General features: G+C 36.0%; 1 protein-coding gene across 1 annotated transcript in view; it reads right to left on the bottom strand.

The window, feature by feature from the left end:
• Positions 1-1439: 1439 nt before the first annotated feature.
• FGF10 (fibroblast growth factor 10) overlaps positions 1440-18874 on the bottom strand; it is a 112800-nt gene continuing 95365 nt past the window's right edge. Inside the window, exons 2-3 of the mRNA XM_026716348.2 lie at positions 11232-11335; positions 1440-7882 (exon numbers count right to left, since the gene is read on the bottom strand). Of these exons, the coding sequence (XP_026572133.2) occupies positions 7664-7882; positions 11232-11335 (323 nt within the window). The 3' untranslated portion in view covers positions 1440-7663. The remainder of the gene's footprint in view (positions 7883-11231; positions 11336-18874) is intronic.

Genomic DNA, 18874 nt, shown 5'->3' with positions numbered 1-18874 from the left:
CATCACTCTGCTAAACAAATAATTCTCTCAACACTGTCCAACTATTTACTAAGTCTGCACTACTATTACTATTACTGTCATGCCCCTGTTAGAATCTGATTCCAAGGGGGAAGCCGAGCAGTGACAGGGAGTGGGAATGTGGCTCTGGTGGCTGTGGAAGAAACGGAGGAAGGGCAAAGTCTGGCTGGGCAGAGCAGGGGAGAGGTAGAGCAAGGCAGACGAAATTCAGGGGAAGATCCAGGCCCACCCCCTCTTTATCCTAGGGCATGCAGGGAGGAATGGAGAAGGGAGCAACATGAGTTGTGTGGCTTATGGGGGAGGAAAGGGCCCTGATTCCCTTCATTAGCTGCAGCTGGGAACACAGTGTTTAAAAAGGGAGTTTGTATACAGCAACTCGTGGGAAGCAAATCATGAGTTATCTTTTATGGTCGAGGCTTATCTGGGTTCCTGGCGTCTTCCCAACTGTGTGTGTTTTGTTGGCCTTTGAAGTCTGCAATTCCTTATCCTGCCGTGTCCAGTTATTTGCTGCAGTGTGGTTTGTGTGGATTTCTATTTACAGTTTATATGTACTTTGTTTTCGGACTGAATTTCCTTCATTTAAAGATTTCTTGGGAGTTTTTTCTCCAGCTGAAGGTAACTGGACATTGGGGGCAAAGTTGGAGGTATTAAAGGAACTTTTCTTACTTATGTGACTGTGTTGCCTTTGTGCCATGCCCAGGGTCATCACAATTAATATTAAACCTCCCATCTTCCCTTTCACCCATCCCCTCGCACTTATGACTGTATGATTGTAACCTTGTTGCTTGTATCCTCACAATTTATTGACTATTTCCTACTATGATGTGATCGCTTATTGTACCCTATGACTATTAAGTGTTGCATCTTATGATTCTTGACTCTTGATGAATGTATCTTTTCTTTTATGTACACTGAGAGCATTTGCATCAAGACAAATTCCTTGTGTGTCCAATGATACTTGGCCAATAAAGAATTATCTATCTATCTATCTATCTATCTATCTATCTATCTATCTATCTATCTATCTATCTATCTATCTATCTATATGCCAATGTAACAACTATAGTGATTCACTTAACAAATGTGGCAAGAAAAATGGGCCAACAAATTTCTCACTTACCAACATAAATTTTGGGCTCAATTGTGGTTGTAAGTCGAGGACTACCTGTATGGTGAAGAAAAGGCAGGCTCATATAGGTCCATTTGCCAGGTGAAGTGTAGAAGGTAGATATAGACAGATACCATTTGTTGGTGGAAATAACACAGCCAGGTTTTGTGATGATTTGGTTTTTTTTAAAGTTCCATGGACGCTATCAATTTTTTCTACACAATTTCAGTTTAATTTTTTTAAAAGAATCATTTATCACTTCATATTCTGAGGATAATTGAACAAAGAAGAAATCATTTTTCATTCTTAGAAGTGTAGTTATTTTTTAACTTTTATTATTTAAATATACTGTACATGTTCAACCTATTTTTTAAAAAAACAACAACAATAACCACAAAACACACATAACGTGCACATACTTTGTTTAAAATTATGATCAGATTGTCTCAGGTTTATGATGGATACAGAAAGACATTTTACATCTACCCATAAACTCTCTAGCACAAGTCCCTTTAAAATGAGTCATATCAGTGCTTGGATTTGTTTCAAACAATATTTCACATTGAGAAGTTCCCTGTACATGCGCTCAATATTGGAAAAAATATTACTCTGGAAAACTGCAGCAAAGAACTGCTATAGTGGGCACTAAAGCACATTAACTTTGCAGGATTAAAGTTTTTTTTTTTAAAAAAAAGCTCAACCACCAGTGAAATAGCTACAAACTTTTACTTAGAGGACTTCAAAAACTATATAAGACAGACTAAGAATACATTTAGTCATTCCTTGTCGTTTTTTTTTTAATCCAGATTACCTTATTTTCAACCTTTTCAATTATTTTACCTGTTCAAAAGAAGGATGATTCTGAATACAAACTCCCAAGCTCTAAAAATCTGCTTTCGTTAATGTACTGTATTTTCAGCACATGCAATTCTCATTTTAGAGGCAAGCGATTTGAAAGAGATGAAAAAAATTATTTTCCTTTCATAAAAATAGATCAATAGTTCAATTTATTAGGGGCTTTGTTACATTCTGCACAGTAAAAGCAAATTTAAACCAGAAAAAATGGATTCTTTTTCCTTCTCTAATAAACATGAAATACATCTGGAAAGAAAAATAGACATTTTTATAAGGAGAGCAACATTGTTAACCTCCCACTTTGTATATCTTTACATCTGTTCACCTTAACTTTTATGTTTATTAATAAATATTTTTATACCCAATCTTTTTTTTTCCACAAGAAGCTTTTCTACAAATTGTTGAAGTCCTGTAATTATGAATGTTTACACATCTTCCCTTCCCCAAGACCCCAAACCAATGCTAATGGTTCTGTGACATAAGAACCTTGTTTGTAGCACATCGACTCTTCTGGAGAATGGTCATCCAATCCTTTCTTTGTCAACCAAACATTTATTTTTTTGTGGGTGGTCTACCATGTCTTGTCAGTTGCAATTATCACTTTGAAAACAAAACAAAACAACAAAGGTAACACAAGGAAAGCTTTTTCCCTCATAGGACAAGGCTTTCATTATGCAGCCACTATAATGACCATCGTGATCTTCAAATCGAACTACTGGTAGTTTGATATAGAGTAAAGCATTTTTGTTCAACCACAAGAAAAAGTTTTTTAGCCCAGCCTTTCCTAGACTGGTGCAACTCTGTTTTCTGAGAGCTGGTTTTCACTATATCAGGCAGCGAAAGGTGACTTGTGCCAAATACTGTTTTGCCCACGTGACTAGAAGCAGAAGTCAGTCGGCAACGTCTAGTGAAAGCAGAGGGAGGGGAGCTGCGCAAGACAATTATTCCACCATCTCATGTTTCTTGTGGGGTTTGCATAAGGGAACACCCAGGCAAAGCATTTTGTATTTAAGGCTAAGCAACTGCAGTCTGAATATTTTGCAAGGCCAAATACATCCTAGGGTAAATCTCAGGTCTAAATAAGGATGATTGGCACAGGGCAGTCTCCCCCTTCCCTCACCCCACACGATGATCTCTAGGTAGATTGACTTCAATTTTGAGATTTCCCAGCCACAAACAGGGTTTCATGGGATTTGAAACCCACCTTTCCAGAATGCCCTTAGATTGAGGGAAGCTGGCAAATGGGCTGCACAGAACCATTTAAATACAATCCTTTGAATAATATTTGTTTTGTTTTGCTATCCTTCTGCCAATTAAAATAGAGCACACATCAACTGGGCTTCATTTATATTGGCAGAGGGCTAAAGACGTGGCTGAGATGAGAATATCATATAGTACAGGCACTGCCATGCGTATCACAGGAAGTGTAGCTGGACTGTGTTTTATCTTTATTACATTATATATTACGTTTATTACTGATGAATTTTGCTTGTTCTCCAGGTAGTAGACTATTTGAAGTCCTGATGGCTCTAACCGGGGGTTCTTATTAGATCTGACAGTTGTCCTTTCACCCTGCTCCCCAAATCATGTGACCTCACTATGGACATTTGCCAACCAGGCTGCATTTATGCCTGTTTCCAGTCACATTAATGCATTTTACAATGGTTTTGCAGACACTAGCATTTACTTCCAGTTTTTTGCAAAACCGCACCATAGCAACTGCAGTGTTCACTTAACATCTGCAGATTTGCTTAATGACATCCATAAGAAAGGGAATAAAATCAGGTTGGTCACATTTTACGACCATCACAAGTTACGCTCCTGATGGGCAGGCTCCATTATGATCCTAACTTAAGGACTACCTGTACAAATTTTACACCAATCTATATTATACTCTGGAATAATTTCCCCACTGGACAGTTTTAGTTGATTTTTCAGAGAATTGGAGAATGGAAAAGAGTACAATAAAAATCATTAACATGATCGACAGTGTAAATTATGCATTATTTTGAAAAGGACGCTATTTGTAAAGCATCTGTACCAAACTACTATTTCCAAACATTTTAAACCCATTGTTTTTGTGAGAAAAAATATTAAAGTAAAATAACCCTGCAGTATCAATATACTTAGCCCCTTAAAGTATTTTGAATATTAATATTCATTAAACAACAAACTACATTTGCTCTTCACTATAGACACTGCAAAGAAGACCTAAGCATTTCTTCATTTATTTAGTGGGATACACTGTGAAGAGAGTGTTACATGCTGGTTGGATGTACAGTTTCTACTTAACTTGCTCTAACAAAATGAATCTTGTTATGGTTATATTGATCCATAGTTCTCTAATGTTAAAGAGAAAAAAAATAAAACAAACAAATAAAACTCATATAATTTTTTTCAGACTGAAAGAAGTTGATATTATGTTTAACTGAAGACTGCATTATTCAGTGTAAGATATGAAAAAAGAACCCTCCATTAAAATTATGCCCAATATTACACTTTAGAGCAGGGCTGTCAAACTTGATTTCATTGAGGGCTGCCTCAAAGTTGTTTGACCTCAGGGGCCTGGTGTGGGCATGGCAGATTGGGCGTGGCCAGCTCAACGCCACTTGTGTCGGGGGCACTAGTAGTGCCCAAGCACTTTGTCAGTGAAAATGGGCTCCTGAGCTCAATTTTCAGCTGTGATGGCCTCCTGCAACCCTCTGCCAGTGAAAATGGAACTTGAGAGGGCTGCACGCGGCCCTCCCAAGCTCTATTTTCACTGGCAGACACACTGCGGGCCAGTCCTTCGCTGTTTCCAGGGCAGCTCCACAGGCCAGATCTAAGCAACCCAGGGCCTTGAGTTTGACACCCCTGCTTTAGAGCCATTTCTTATATTTTGATAGACGAAGAAAGATGTTGCTTGTAGATTGGCTCTTAAGAGTTATATACACATAAGAAAAATAGAGGCTGCAAACCTCAAATAATTTATACCAGATCCATTCTCATGAATATAGTTAGACTATGCTAAAATGGCCAGGAATGGCTGTATGATCATCACAGTCCATTTTGGGCCTTAAATATTCACTCCAAGATGACAAAGCATTTCCTTCCTTCTGGGACTCACACTGACAAGAGATCACATTGCAGAGCCTATTCTAGATCGTGTGCCCACAATTCACAAGAGTTGGAACTAGAATGACTTATTTGAATATATAATGCAAAAAAGCCTAGCCTCTAAACATTAAAGTAGGAGTGATCAATGTCTCAGCTTAGGAAGCGATGTCTAATTTTTTTTCTCCTAGTGGCCAAGAGATGTAGTGGGTGGACCAAGATTGAAATGATGTCACAGAAGAATTGGACCAAAAGTTGGACTTTTCTTTTGTTTTTGAAATCTCTTCTCCCACTTTTATTGGTGTCCCATGGCTGACAGTTAATGTAGCAGGATTGCTACATTGGTGGTGGTGGTAGAGAAAGTACCAAATTGCAATTCTTTGGTACTTTCTCCCCAAGAAGCTCCAGAAATTGTACAAAAGGAGCATGGAACATAGGTGATTTATGAATTATCTACCCCTGCATTAAAAATGAACAGCAAGTAATGACCAAAATGAAAAGAGATCAGCTACTTGTTTTGATCAATATAATCCCAATTATATTCTTTCAGTCTTTTTACATTTTGTGTGGAAACTTTTTCAGCACCATCAGCTGAGATACTACTTCTCAATTACTTCTTTAAATCAAGGTTCCCAGGAATATAGCTGACAATCAGCAGCCCTAAGTAAAGGTGAATGCTCACATCCGATGTTCAACCAATTCTTTATCTTTAATTAAAGTAATATTCTCATGTGTAATGGTAAGATTTTAGTAGAAACAAGTACAGACATCTTTAACTGATATGTTCAAGAATATTGGACAGCTTTCAATGCTACATAGGAGCAGTATGGATAGCATATGGTTCCAGTCATTGCAGGAAAGTGTACATATTCCTGCAAAGTGATAAAACATTCTGAAACAAAGACATCTCTTCAGGGGTTTATGGAATAGGCTTTTGCATTAGGTTTGATAGCGTAAATAAAATGCAATTTCCTTTCTCTTCTGCAACTCCCTATGCAATATTCAAAACTATCCTGAATTGAACTTTATTTAGATTGAGGATGCAATTTTCAACACCATGTATTTCAGGGCTGTTTTCTGAAACAGACTGCAGTCAAAGGAATGGCTTTTTCTATTTACTTTGTCGGGTGTGGTGATGTAAACAAAATGCTGCTCAGATGTTATCAGCTCAATATACTTAATTCAATGTCTTTCTGAAAAGAAATTGCATTAGTATAAACAGCCTTTCTCACCCTCAGCCACATTAAGATTCAAATTCTGGGGATTAAAGTCCACACATTTTAAAGCAGCTGAAATTAAAAAAAAAAAAAAAAAACACTGGTATAACATGGGGCCATATATAGTTATGCCTCACTTTAAAAAACCGAGAATAATTATGATTCAATTTCAATATTTTTGAGGTCAGGCATTAAATGACATTTGAGAGTCCAAATAAATTCCGCCCATTTCAAAACAGCCATTTCAAACAGCCATTTCAAAAATGACACTTGAGTATCCAAATAAATTCCGCCCATTTCAAAACAGCAGCAAAACTCTGTGGATCAGGGGTCTCCAACCTTGGCAACTTTAAGACTTGTGGTCTTCAACTCTCAGAATTCCTCAGCAAGCAAAGTCCACAAGTCTTAAAGTTGCCAAGGTTGGAGACCCCTGCTGTAGATGATACTTTGTAGGAAGTTTTGGATCTGTGAGAGAAGCAGTAATCAAAGATGTTGATAAGATGCACACAGATCCTGTTACAATTTCCATTCATTTCTGATCCTATCGATTTTAAGTGCAAATCTTAGAAAAACAAGTTTCAAGGGGGGAGGGGAAATGGGGGAAACACAACTGAACACAATCTACAATCCTATGTTTTACTTTTGTGTTGTTCTTCCTGTATTTATGCAAATTTGGGCAAGGATTCAAGGCTTGACTTTGTCAATCTTGCAAAGAATATGGACAGCAAGAAAAGATTATGCAAGAAGAAGCAACTAAGAAAATCCTTCAAACAATCCCCCCCAAATAGAGAAGAAAGATATTTAACATCCTATTAAATAAATAACTTAGGGAGAAATACAAAGGCATGGCGTTAGCATACAAAGAGATGGGGAATCATACTATTAATTTTGTTAGAACAACTTTAATATGCTTATATTTCTTAATCCTATTCATCTCTTTCATATGAGACCGTTCCAAAATCTTTTCTTCTTTCTGCAGATGACCCATGTGCTTACAGTAAATGCTTAACTGTTCATTGGATCATTAGGCTTGAATGAAGTTCTTTTGATTTGAGTTAGTATTCCATAAATAACTTTCCCCAACATCGCCCGCATACATTGTCTCATATCCTTTCAGTTCTATTGGCAAGATAAAAAAAATCATCATCACCATCATAATTTGCTTGCACTGGAAAAAGCTCTGATCCCATTTGATTCAGCTTGTGTCTTGATTATAGGATATGACACGTAACTAATTAGAGGTACTTCATAATTCGACAGAATAGAAAACCTTCCTCCGTTATCCGTCAAATAGAGCAGATGCTCTGTTTTTGCCTTTGCCTTTTGAGAGGAGTACAAGGTATTCCTGACAAAATCTTTGGTTCAGCTGCTATCAGTAGAAGAAGTCCTTCATCTGTGGGTCAACTACCATGGGAAGAAAATGAGCAGTAGTGTTTTTCCGTCTGGTTCTCTGTCCTTTCCTCGTCCCGCCTTTTCCATTCAAAGCCACAAACATTTGCTTTCCATTATTTTTCCAGGAGAATGAGGCATACGTATTGTACCCATTTTCTTCTATCCTCTCCTTCAGTTTGCAATCGTTGTTAAACTCTTTCTGTATGAAAAGAAAAAGAAAACACAGAAAGAAAGAAAAACACAGACAATATCAGAAGGTGAAGAGGTGAAGACCACTAAGTACAATAAAAAGAAATAGATAACTTTGGGGTATGCTTAGAACTGATCTTTTTAAATATATATGGTGGCTATCCTTTCTTGTAGGGTTGTGTCCCTCCATGCAGCATTAAGGCTTGAACCACAGGGTAGATGCCAAAAGCACAGACAGCTAGACATGGTCATCAAAGTATCCAAGCAAACATTTATTTTATAGCCCAATCAAAAGATCCATTGTAAAGGTCAAATATCCTGTTTTCCAGAGTGGCCATTGCCCATAAATGGTAAGTTTCTTTTGCCTCCAAAAAGGGATCTTCAGATCCAACTGTCAAAGCTCACAATAAACATTTCTTGGACGTTTCCTCTTCTTGCTTGTTTGTATCATTCTTTCTTGATAAACAGATAGGACAAATAAGCAGGGCACATGTTAGAATAAGATCATTTGCCTATCCACTGAGTTTCAAAAATTAGTGGTACAGCATACAGACTTATTGTGCTGCTGAATCAGCAGCAGTAGCAGCAACAGCAGCATTTGTGTGCCGAAGAAGTTCAAAGTAAAATGTATGCAAACTCATGGCACATCTGCCTGGAATGTATAGGCATTATTTCACAGATCTAGCTGTTCTAAATGACATACTCAGTATTTAGCTTGCATGTTTTGCAACCTTAGATGTCTGTTAATCACAATTAACATACAGTAGATAGGTGGACTAAGACCTGCAGTGGATGAAAAAACAAAATGGATAGCATTCAGAGAAGGAATAAGAGTGAGGGGTGGGGTGGGGTGAGAGAGAGAAAGAGGGAGAGAGAGAGAGAAGGTGACACGCAAGGTGAACCCCTTGAATAACAAATAAGGATATGCTTTTATTCCTGTAATGAAGACATGCCACTAAGCTTTCTCTCTCTCTTCACATATTTTATGCTCGCTTTTTTGCACGCACAATAAACATACTAAGCCCTGGAGATTCTTAAGCCACCTTTAAAAGCAGACAAGTTAAAACGCTTCAAAAACAATAAAAAACACAGGTGTGATTGCTCTTCCCTAATCATTACTCAATCTGAAGCTCACTTTTATCATAGGGTTTGATATCCATTTTTAGACTCTACAGTACATTCATTAAAATTATACTTTATACTTTTTCAAATAAGTGGGAATCTGGAAGTTAGGAGTAGAAATAGTTATTGATTATGTAAGGAATGCTTTGACATTTTCTATTACAAGATGGAAGAACTGAGAAGGAAAAAACAAGGGTTCTAAAGTCATACAGATAATCTCTACTAGCAATTCTCCAAAATAAGAGAAGTAGCATATAAAAGTGATTGACTTGTGAGGTGACCCAGTGAAGGACAAATCAAATACAACTTTAATTCCTCTGAAACATTAAGCAGTTTTTAAATTATACTTATACTCTTATACTTAAGAGTATAATCCTGGAATTATTTGGTTTCCTACATTCCAGAATCCATAATCTGATTCACAACTATATCTTACAGTTATGCATTAATATATGGAGGATGCAGATCTGGTCAATTTCAACTAAAATTCCATTCCTTGTAACCTTAATTAAAATCTCCCCTTTGTACGTTATTAATTTTTTAAAAAAATAATCAAGTGCTTTCTGTTGATTCAATACGGAAGGGAATCAAATAATAGATATGTGAATCTGATTTGTTTGATTATTTTTTTAAACATTTCCCACAATAATAGACATTTGTAAGCTGTATGAATTGTCTTCAAATCCAAATATTGCATCAATGTTTACATTATATGATATACTACTTTTCATGAGGGTAAGCTTGATAAAAGGATTTTAAAAAATAGAGAAAAGCTGAATGTGTACTTGAATTTTCTTTCAAGGGTTTTGACATTGTTTTTGTTATTAACCTAGACAATCTGTGATCTTTTGTGTCATCTTTTCAGAGATATTTCCTTATCACATTCCTCAATGTCTTCAACGATGACAATGTTTCTAATGTGGTGCCTTACCTGGAAAAGTTGGGTTATATTCAGAGATGTGGGTCTATGATGACTCACCATGGCCAGCTTGCAACAGCCAACTCACTGCAGGACAACTCACTGCAGGACAGCAATTACACTAATATAGAAGAAATAGTCAAATAGAATCATAAAGAAAAGATGCCAAAGGAGGGATAAAATAAAATTGAATTGTTGAATTGTCCCAAAGTGAGTTGTTCCATGGTGAGTTGGCCATAGCAAGTTGTCCCACAGTGAGTTGGCAGTGATGACATTGGCCATGGCAAGTTGACTGTGGCAAGTTGGCCGTGGCAAGTTGGCTACAGCAAGTTGTCCCGTTTTCCAGAGATATACCTACCTGAATGTAGCCTGTGTTGAACTGCGTAGCATAAACATTAGCAGAGGAATTGTTTTATGACATTTTGTATTATGTTATGCACTGTATTATGATAATTTTCTTCATAAACTGTTTTATAAAATTTGCTAAAATTCCATTCCATGGGAATCATGACTGCTGGATTTTGGATACATTCTATAAGTTCATCCACTTAAAGAACCTTGGTTCAAAAATTGCTTCCCTGCTTTGCTCAGTTAAAGGTTACAGATTAGTAGTGATAAAAAGTTAGATAATAACATAACTGAATGTGCACATGATTTATAACTTTGAAACATGGCTGTCAGGGCAGATTTTATTTTTACGGACAGAGTAAAGTTTAAATATGGCTGTTTGGGGACTATTTAATCCAAGAAAAAATGGAAAACATTTTTGGAACTACGGACATTAGTTTTATGCTACTCCAGGTATAAGAAACCTATAAAAATGTTCCATGTTTTCAGCTATAGAGTCCAAGAAGGAAAGGGGTAATAACAGCTTGAAATAATGGAATATAATTAATCGAAGTGCATTTTCTTTGGATGTGGAAGATCTAGGTTTCAATCATGAGCATCTTCCAATCAGCATGAAGAGCATTGCCTGACAGTGGAACTATAATAACATCCTCAGAAGCGTTTGCTCCCTGTTTATATATAATAACTTGCCTTTCAAGCCCTTTAGGTACAGAAGCTCACTCGGTGAATTTGAACTCTCACTCTCTGTAGTTCAAGCAACTTTCCAAGGTTAAGATTATTGACGGATAATGGAGGAAGGAATTGCTACACACACACACACACACACACACACACACACACACACACACACACACACACACACAGAGGCATGCACACACAAGAGTATATAAATAATGTGTGTGTGTATGTATGTATGAAGAAACAGAAACAAACAGAAGAAATTACATACAAGAAAGTAAAATGTACTTACAGATCCATAGACTTTGCCATTCTTATTCATGGCAAGATAATAATTGCTGTTAATAGATTTAACAGCCACCACTCCAATTTCCACAGATGTTATTTCCAATATGCCTACAATACAAGAGCAGATAAAAAAATCAGACAAGTACATATCAAGATCTAAAAATTTGGAGCTAACAAATAAAATATTGAGGGAAACCAAGATAAACTTTTTCTTGTACAATAGAATCAAGAACTACTCAAATCCTTTTAACTTCCAAAACAACCAGGCAATCAGCCCCAGAAACTATTATGGCATGGATTTACATGAACATTGTTTTAATTATTATCTTTCCTTTCCTCTCTCTGCCTTTCAAAGTCCTTAACTAGTGAAACAGCTCAACTCTTCTTAGCACAGATTTTCACTGAAATTTATCAAAAGAGACATCTAAACCACAATATTGTATTAAATTTATAGCATATGTCAATAGAATAGCAGATTCATTGTGATAGGCAGAAACAGTGGTAAGCGCTTTATTCCTTATAGGATATTTAGATAAAATTAAACATCTTGGCTGCACTTTATGTTTTTTTCAAGTATATTTTAGAATATGACTGAGCTAAATCTGATAGTTCAATATCATAAAACTTCTTCTGTTTCATTTTCAGTAAAATATATTTACCTCTTTTCTAGAGTTTCCTCTCTGTGGAGCATGGATGTCTTTGGCTCTTTCTCTATCCCCCTGTCTCTCCAAACTAGGTAAGCAATGTTATTTTTATTTTATGATAATATTAACAACAACTTAACTTTAAAGCTTGGCCAGGAGATATATTTCAAGTGGCTTTTATACCCCCCACTTCTTCTAACATGATAGCATGCTGTATATTTAATGTGTCATGTAATTTACACAATTTTGTTTTGTTGTATTAGCCAGTCATTGACTGCAATAAATGTTATTGCTTCCCCATCTACTGAATGCATCATTATAAGCAGATATCCTGGAAAATTATTGTCCCAGGAGTACATAATACATTTGTGGTTGAGGTTTATATTCACCATTTCGCTGGCACCTGCCAGTCATATTTCATAAAGTAGGTAGAGAGAAATCAAAGAAATGGACTTTTAAGTAATTTTAATTGAATGTAAATCACATTAATTATATTCAATTAAGTGGATTATTCTCCATTCATACTGAAAACTGCAATTCAGTGCCAACTTTTGGAGAGATTCTTCAGGCCCCACCCAAATTTTCTGGAGGCCAAATATAGCTTTGAAGCATCAGATTAACCTGTCCAATCTAAGCACCTATTTACAGGTACATCATTTATTTGGCTCATAAAGGCTGCATCTGTCAAGTGTGGGGAAAATCAGGAGATTCAGGCAGTTCCAATGAGTATAAGGATTTATTGAAAGCTTAAGGTCGTTACGAGAATCTGAACTACTAACAGTCAAGGGAAATTAGCAGGGGTTAAGAAGGAATTCAAAGTGGGATGGACTTAGATCTCTTGTGGGCGTGCAGGGACTCATGACTGATGACGCTTTTGACTCTCTCCCTGGGGCTCAGCCTGGCCATCTCCTGTTTGAATTGTTGTGCATAATAGCTTAATATCCCAAATCAGGGTTTTAGCATTCATTAGAGATAATCTATAGTACATTGGTGATAAAGTTTAAAAAAAGAACATTGTGAGGACTGCTGGATGAATTGCTGTATAGTTGTATAAATGGAGCTGAGGCAAATAGCTGTTTAAGTGGCACAAGTAGGGTCATGGAAAATATATGAAACAAACAAACAATCAAGTCAATATTGCTCTGCCCCCCACAACATAACTGGATCACTGGAAAGTTTATTGACCCAGTTAAATTTAGCTCTAAACAGATCCAGGCTTCGGTTGGGGGAAAATAATTTTTCGCTTTGTCTTTCTTGAAAACTGTTCCTTTGGGGGTAACTAATATTGAACTCTATTGAGATTGATATGAAGTGATGAGCAATGTTGCTTTGGTTTTTCACCCTTTCCCTGGCCATACAGGGGAATGAAAAATGAATACAATGTACAACCACAACTGAGCTCAACATTTGCATGACTAAGCAAGATAATTGTTGAGTAAATTTTGCTCCATTTTATAACCTTTCTTCACACAGTTGTTAAGTGCAGGTGTTAAGTTAGTAACACCCAGTTTTTAAGTGAATCTGACTCCCCATTGATTTTGTGTGTATCAGAGTATATTCAGGAACTGGAATAGTAACAAGGTCAGCCAATGAGAGCTGAATGGAGGGCTGAAACTTAAAGAGAGAATCTGGGTGTGGTTTATCTCTGTTCTGTGCTCAGCTCTAAAGTGAAAGAGAAACTTGCTCGCTTGCCTGTTGAACTAAAGTGAAACTGATGTCTGTTTCTGAGCACCTGTTGCTGTTCTGTTCTAAACCTGTAACATGTTTGCTTCTGTTTGAGTTTGCTCCATGTTGGAGCAATCTACAACTGGTATTGTAAAATTTACTTTATATGTTTATAAAGAAGTTAAATGGAGCCTCAACCATCTGTGTTTACTTTTCTGGCGCTGAATTTACAATGCAATACTCTGAACAGTGTTTCACTAAAGCTGATCATGTGGCATGACCCTGAAATACTGTAACTCTCATAAATACCTGCCAGTTGCCAAGCATTTGAATTTTGATCACATGATCAGAGGGATGCTGCAATGGTTGTAAATGGGAAAAAAGGCCATAAGTCACTTTTTCCGTGCCGCTGTAACTTCCAATTGTCACTAAACAAATGATTGTAAGTTATGGACTACTTGTAGAAATGACTGAAAAGTAGGTGAAACCACACTCAAATCTTTCAGCTGTGCTACAGATTAAAATTGCTCCACCTTGGATTTTGTTTTCTTAATTATTTTTAGTTCTGGTGCAGGAACAGAAAGGAAATGGAGAAGAAAGAGATATTAGATATCAGAAAGACAAGCTGTTGGAGGAAAAATGCCAAAAATGACCATTGCCACTCACACTATTCTCTCTCCAACTGTGTATGCATAATGGGAAATGTAGTGATGAAGAGAATATACAGTATATAATGAGAACGTATACCTTTCACTTAGTAGCATTTGAGTAAAGTCATAATACAACAGTTATAATTGATCCTGAGGTTCAGGATGATCTATATCTAATTTCAGAATATGCAAGTCAAAAGTAGTGCTTTGTCTGTTGTATAAATATGTAAATGTATTGGGACTATTGTTATGGTACAGTATTAATTGTATGCTATTCAGTCATAGTAATTAGTATAGAAATTGATTCTAATATAACTTACTTCTTCAGTTGCATCCATTCAGGGCTTAGTAATATATTACCCCAATATTGTAATACAATGAGAAGCAAAGGAAGTAAACAAAAATCAAACTGATTTTTGTTTTCAGTAACATTTTGTGTAGGTTTCATAATGACAACAGATGTGGGACGCAGTTCTCCTCTCCAATAATAAATCATCCATTTTTGTCAGACATAAACAATTAATGCAATCCACATGAATTGGGCCAGGCAAAACAATTTTCTTTTCCCTTCGGCCACAGGATATGTGAATTCTTTACCATGCCTAGCATCTGATTAGTCTAACATATTTAATAGGCTACAATATAAGTAATAAAACACTCATAAATAATGATCTATTTGCTGCAAAACTTTATTCGTCATCTAATGTGACACTGTCATTTCCAATCAACATTGTGTTTCTTGTTCTCTGCACTATTGGAACCAGCTCTGAGTCTGGGACAATTTTTCCCCCTTTTAAACAATATAATCATTAATGATATAGTACAAGCTTCTCCTATAACAGTTGCTATGCCATCTTCCAACTTGATAACGGCAACAGATGTATCTGGCTCCATCTTTTTCTATTCCCATATTTGCTCTTCAGATGGAAAGAACTGAAAGCTGTTCATGCACATGTGATCTTTTGCTGTTCTATAGTAACTGATACTCAATGACAGATTGTCCCTGAATGTGAAAGTCCCATAATCCACTTAAAGATGCATTGTTCATGAAATTTTCTTCTTTAAGTCTATTTATCTTCTTTAAGTCTAATGAACATTTCCACATTTGGTGACAGTAAACTCCAGGACGTAATCATGTGAAATGTTTTCTTTTGTCAATAATAGTTGACCATTAAATTCTTGGAGAACAGGCAAGATATGGAAGTCAGAATGAAATAAATAGAATCTGCTCTGAGTTTTCTAGTTGGAATCAACTGGAACTATTTTTTTTTCCGGAAAGGATCTCCCACAAAATCAACTGTAAAGCTATTGCTTTCTTCTCCTGGAAATGCCACATTTATGCTGATACTTCAAGGTTCATGAATTGTAGAGTTCATCATATGTTAAATTCATACAGACAACCTGGTGCCATTTGATTTCTGAGTCATTATTCCAGCTTTAAAACAAGGAGGAAAAATAGTCCTGTCCACCTTAATCTATCTTTGTTTAGCAAGAGGGATAAAATGGCCAATTTGATGATTTGCATTGAGAACCTCTGTTGTAATCCAAGCAATACAGTTTTCTTTTCATCAAAGAGTATTTATGTCTTACTGCAGTTTGAACTGGCTCATTTTCCTTTTTGTGATCAATATTCTGCTGCTTGTCAGACAGCAATAGAGAACATAGGCAATTCTTTCATAAGGACATGTTTGTTTGCTGTGGCCTCTGTAGTAATGCCAGACTGAATTAATTCCTTGTTGCATTAACATTTTCATGGAATTGTATTAGTTTATGTGCCAATGCTCTATTTTTTTTATCTTATTTTGCTTATAAGGATTGCAACACTTTACCTAAACTGCAATTCTATTGACTAATAATAATAAATATCATTTTGCAGCCCTAGACATTTGTTCAACTTTTGATCTAGATAACATGTTCAAGTATGAAGCCTGCAAGTGTAGTAGTTCAAATGGATCCAGCAACTTATTTTGTTTTGACCCAATATTTAATCATGGTAGAGCTCCCTAATACAGTATATCAGAATAAAATAATGTTTAGTTGGACTATTTAATCAAATGAATCAATTATATTCATATTTAGGAAGTTCTGATCAGAATTTATATTATGACCCCTTTTGCCCCAGAGTGATAGAATGAAATTTGGATTTTCCTCTCTTATATTTGCCTAAATCAAGCTAGATTTAATAATGAGAATTTTGATTGAACTTGGCTGAATTCTGGATTTTGTTATGTAAAAGATGAATTGAAACTGGTTTTCATATCCTCAGGTGATCTCAACCCCTTAAATTCTTGGGATCTGGTCTCCATTAGTTAATTTGTAATCCCGTAAATCTGTTATCCTGCAAGGGCAGCAAAGTGGCAAAAAAAGTGAAAAAAGTAGTGTTGGGTTGTAGTTCAGAGTTGCAAATTATAAAAATTCCATTGCTAGACTATATCTGATTTCTAGATGAACTGGTAAGAAAGGAATAAACCAGGAAAGCTTATTGGCCCCATGTTTTTTGAGACCATTGCTGACAATTTTTAACACACACAAAGTTGGTTGTCACATTAAACATGCATAAACACACACACACACACACACACACACACACACAGGGCTACATACAGTACATACATTTGTATATATCCCCATATACAGTGGTAGGATTCAAATTATTTTACTACCGGTTCTGTGGGCATGGCTTGGTGGGCGTGGCAGGGGAAGGATACTGTAAAATCTCCAGTCAGAGGTGGTATTTGCCGGTTCTCCGAACTACTCAAAATTTCCGCTACTGGTTCTCCAGAACTGGTCAGAACCTGCTGAATACCACCTCTGCCCATATAATGGCATGTTTTTATTTTGTAAACAAGCATAGGAGGTAGATTGGTGAAAATCTGATGTGTTTTTTCCTATCTTGAAATATTTATCAAAACCAAGAAAAACACAGGGAATATTTAAAATATGTTCCCTCTCTTCAAGTGTAATAGCATAATCTAATATTCCACTATCATAATCTATCATCTCATTTGGTGTCATTTTCCTTATGAATATTTCCAGATGTACAATGGAATAAACAGAAATTTGAAATAATCCTGAACTTGCTTAATTCAAATGATGAGATGTCTGAAATATTTTATGCTGTTTCTAGAAGGCTCTCAACCACAACGACATGTGGGAAGACTAAGAGACTAGCTACCCCTTCTTTCAAATCTCTTCACAGTTTTGAAACAGAAAAGAGCACTTCCTGCTAATCTAAAACTTTGACAGGTTTTTGCATGTTATATGGTTTTCCTCTTTGTACCCTGACCTGAATTTTTAGGATTTATCATAGTTGTGATAAACAAGCAAAATATTCTGATGAACAGCAAAAAAGTGGAAATGGGAGCATATATTTCCCTAGTCCATTATGTTACAATTTTACAAATGTGAACCAAACCTAATCTTTACTGTTTACTCATGAATTAGCTGTTTTGAATACTATTTTGGTGTCTTCTTGTTTGACTAAGTATGTAAATCAGCAAAGAGGAAAAATTTAGTATATGTTTTGACATGAACAAGCATGGTTGCATTGAGATGTTCTTCCTTTATTTTATGAGGGAATGTTTCCATGGATCAAGACTTATAAGAAGATTGAGTTAATTACAAAAAAACACCTTTAATGTTCAAAGTATTCATTTCTGAAAGATGTGTTACCAGATGACTTTACGGTTAACAGCAAACCCAAAAGTGCTTTTTCAAAAGGCCTCTGGACTTTTTTTTCCCCTTAAAGATGTTTCACTTCTCATCTAAGAAGCTTCTTCAGCTCTGACCGAATGGTAGAAGATAAAAGGATACATATTCTTTTCAATCATTTGCTCATTAGCATTCTTTCTGAAAAAGCACTTTTGGAACAACCGTGACCTCTATAATTGAGAATCTTCCTAGACTGTTAACAACAAATTAAAAAATCCAAGAAAACAGCATTGGCGTTTCTCAGTAATAGTACATTCACAGTTCAAGCTTGTACTATCTTGAAATACACATTTTCAGTCCACATATTGTCTTAAGGCAAATACACTATTTTTTCCATCCTTTCTTTAACATCAAAAAATGGCAACAATTATGGCTTGCCCATATCCACTATAAAAGTGGGTTTCTCAGTATTGGAACCATTTCCAACTTATGTAAGTTAGAAACGTTTTAAATATCAATACGAGATATGCCCTGACACCCTGCAAGTGCTTTTTTTTACATATATGTCACTCTGAACCATACTTTCCAAAACAACCAATAGTTAAAGCAATTTTTTTTAATGCAGTGACAAGAATAATTGCCTCATATTTCCTCTGTGATTTTATACATTGTTTCCACACTTCTTTATAATCTTATTAAAGAAGGTGAGAGAAACCAAACATAGAAAATCACAGGCTATGGTCGAAGTCTGGCTAGTTTTTATTAAGACAAATGACCAGTTAGATAATATTAGTTCTTAGTTTCAACTACTTATTGTAACACTATTCATTATCCTCCAGTCTCTAGGTTTCTAGTTTCTAGGTTCTACTATATCACATGACCTAAAATGGACACCTAACATCAAAAACATCATCAAAAAAGCACAACAAAGAATGTTTTCTCTGTGCCAACTCAGAAAGCTCAAACTGCCCAAGGAGCTGCTGATACAGTTCTACAGAGGAATTATTGAGTCTATCATCTGCACCTCTATAACTGTC

Source organism: Pseudonaja textilis, chromosome 2, assembly GCF_049901715.1.
Source record: "Pseudonaja textilis isolate UNSWEBS1 chromosome 2, rPseTex1.2, whole genome shotgun sequence".
Taxonomy (NCBI): domain Eukaryota; kingdom Metazoa; phylum Chordata; class Lepidosauria; order Squamata; family Elapidae; genus Pseudonaja; species Pseudonaja textilis.
Note: the sequence above shows the minus strand (reverse complement) of the source record. Positions and strands in the feature narration are given on the sequence as shown.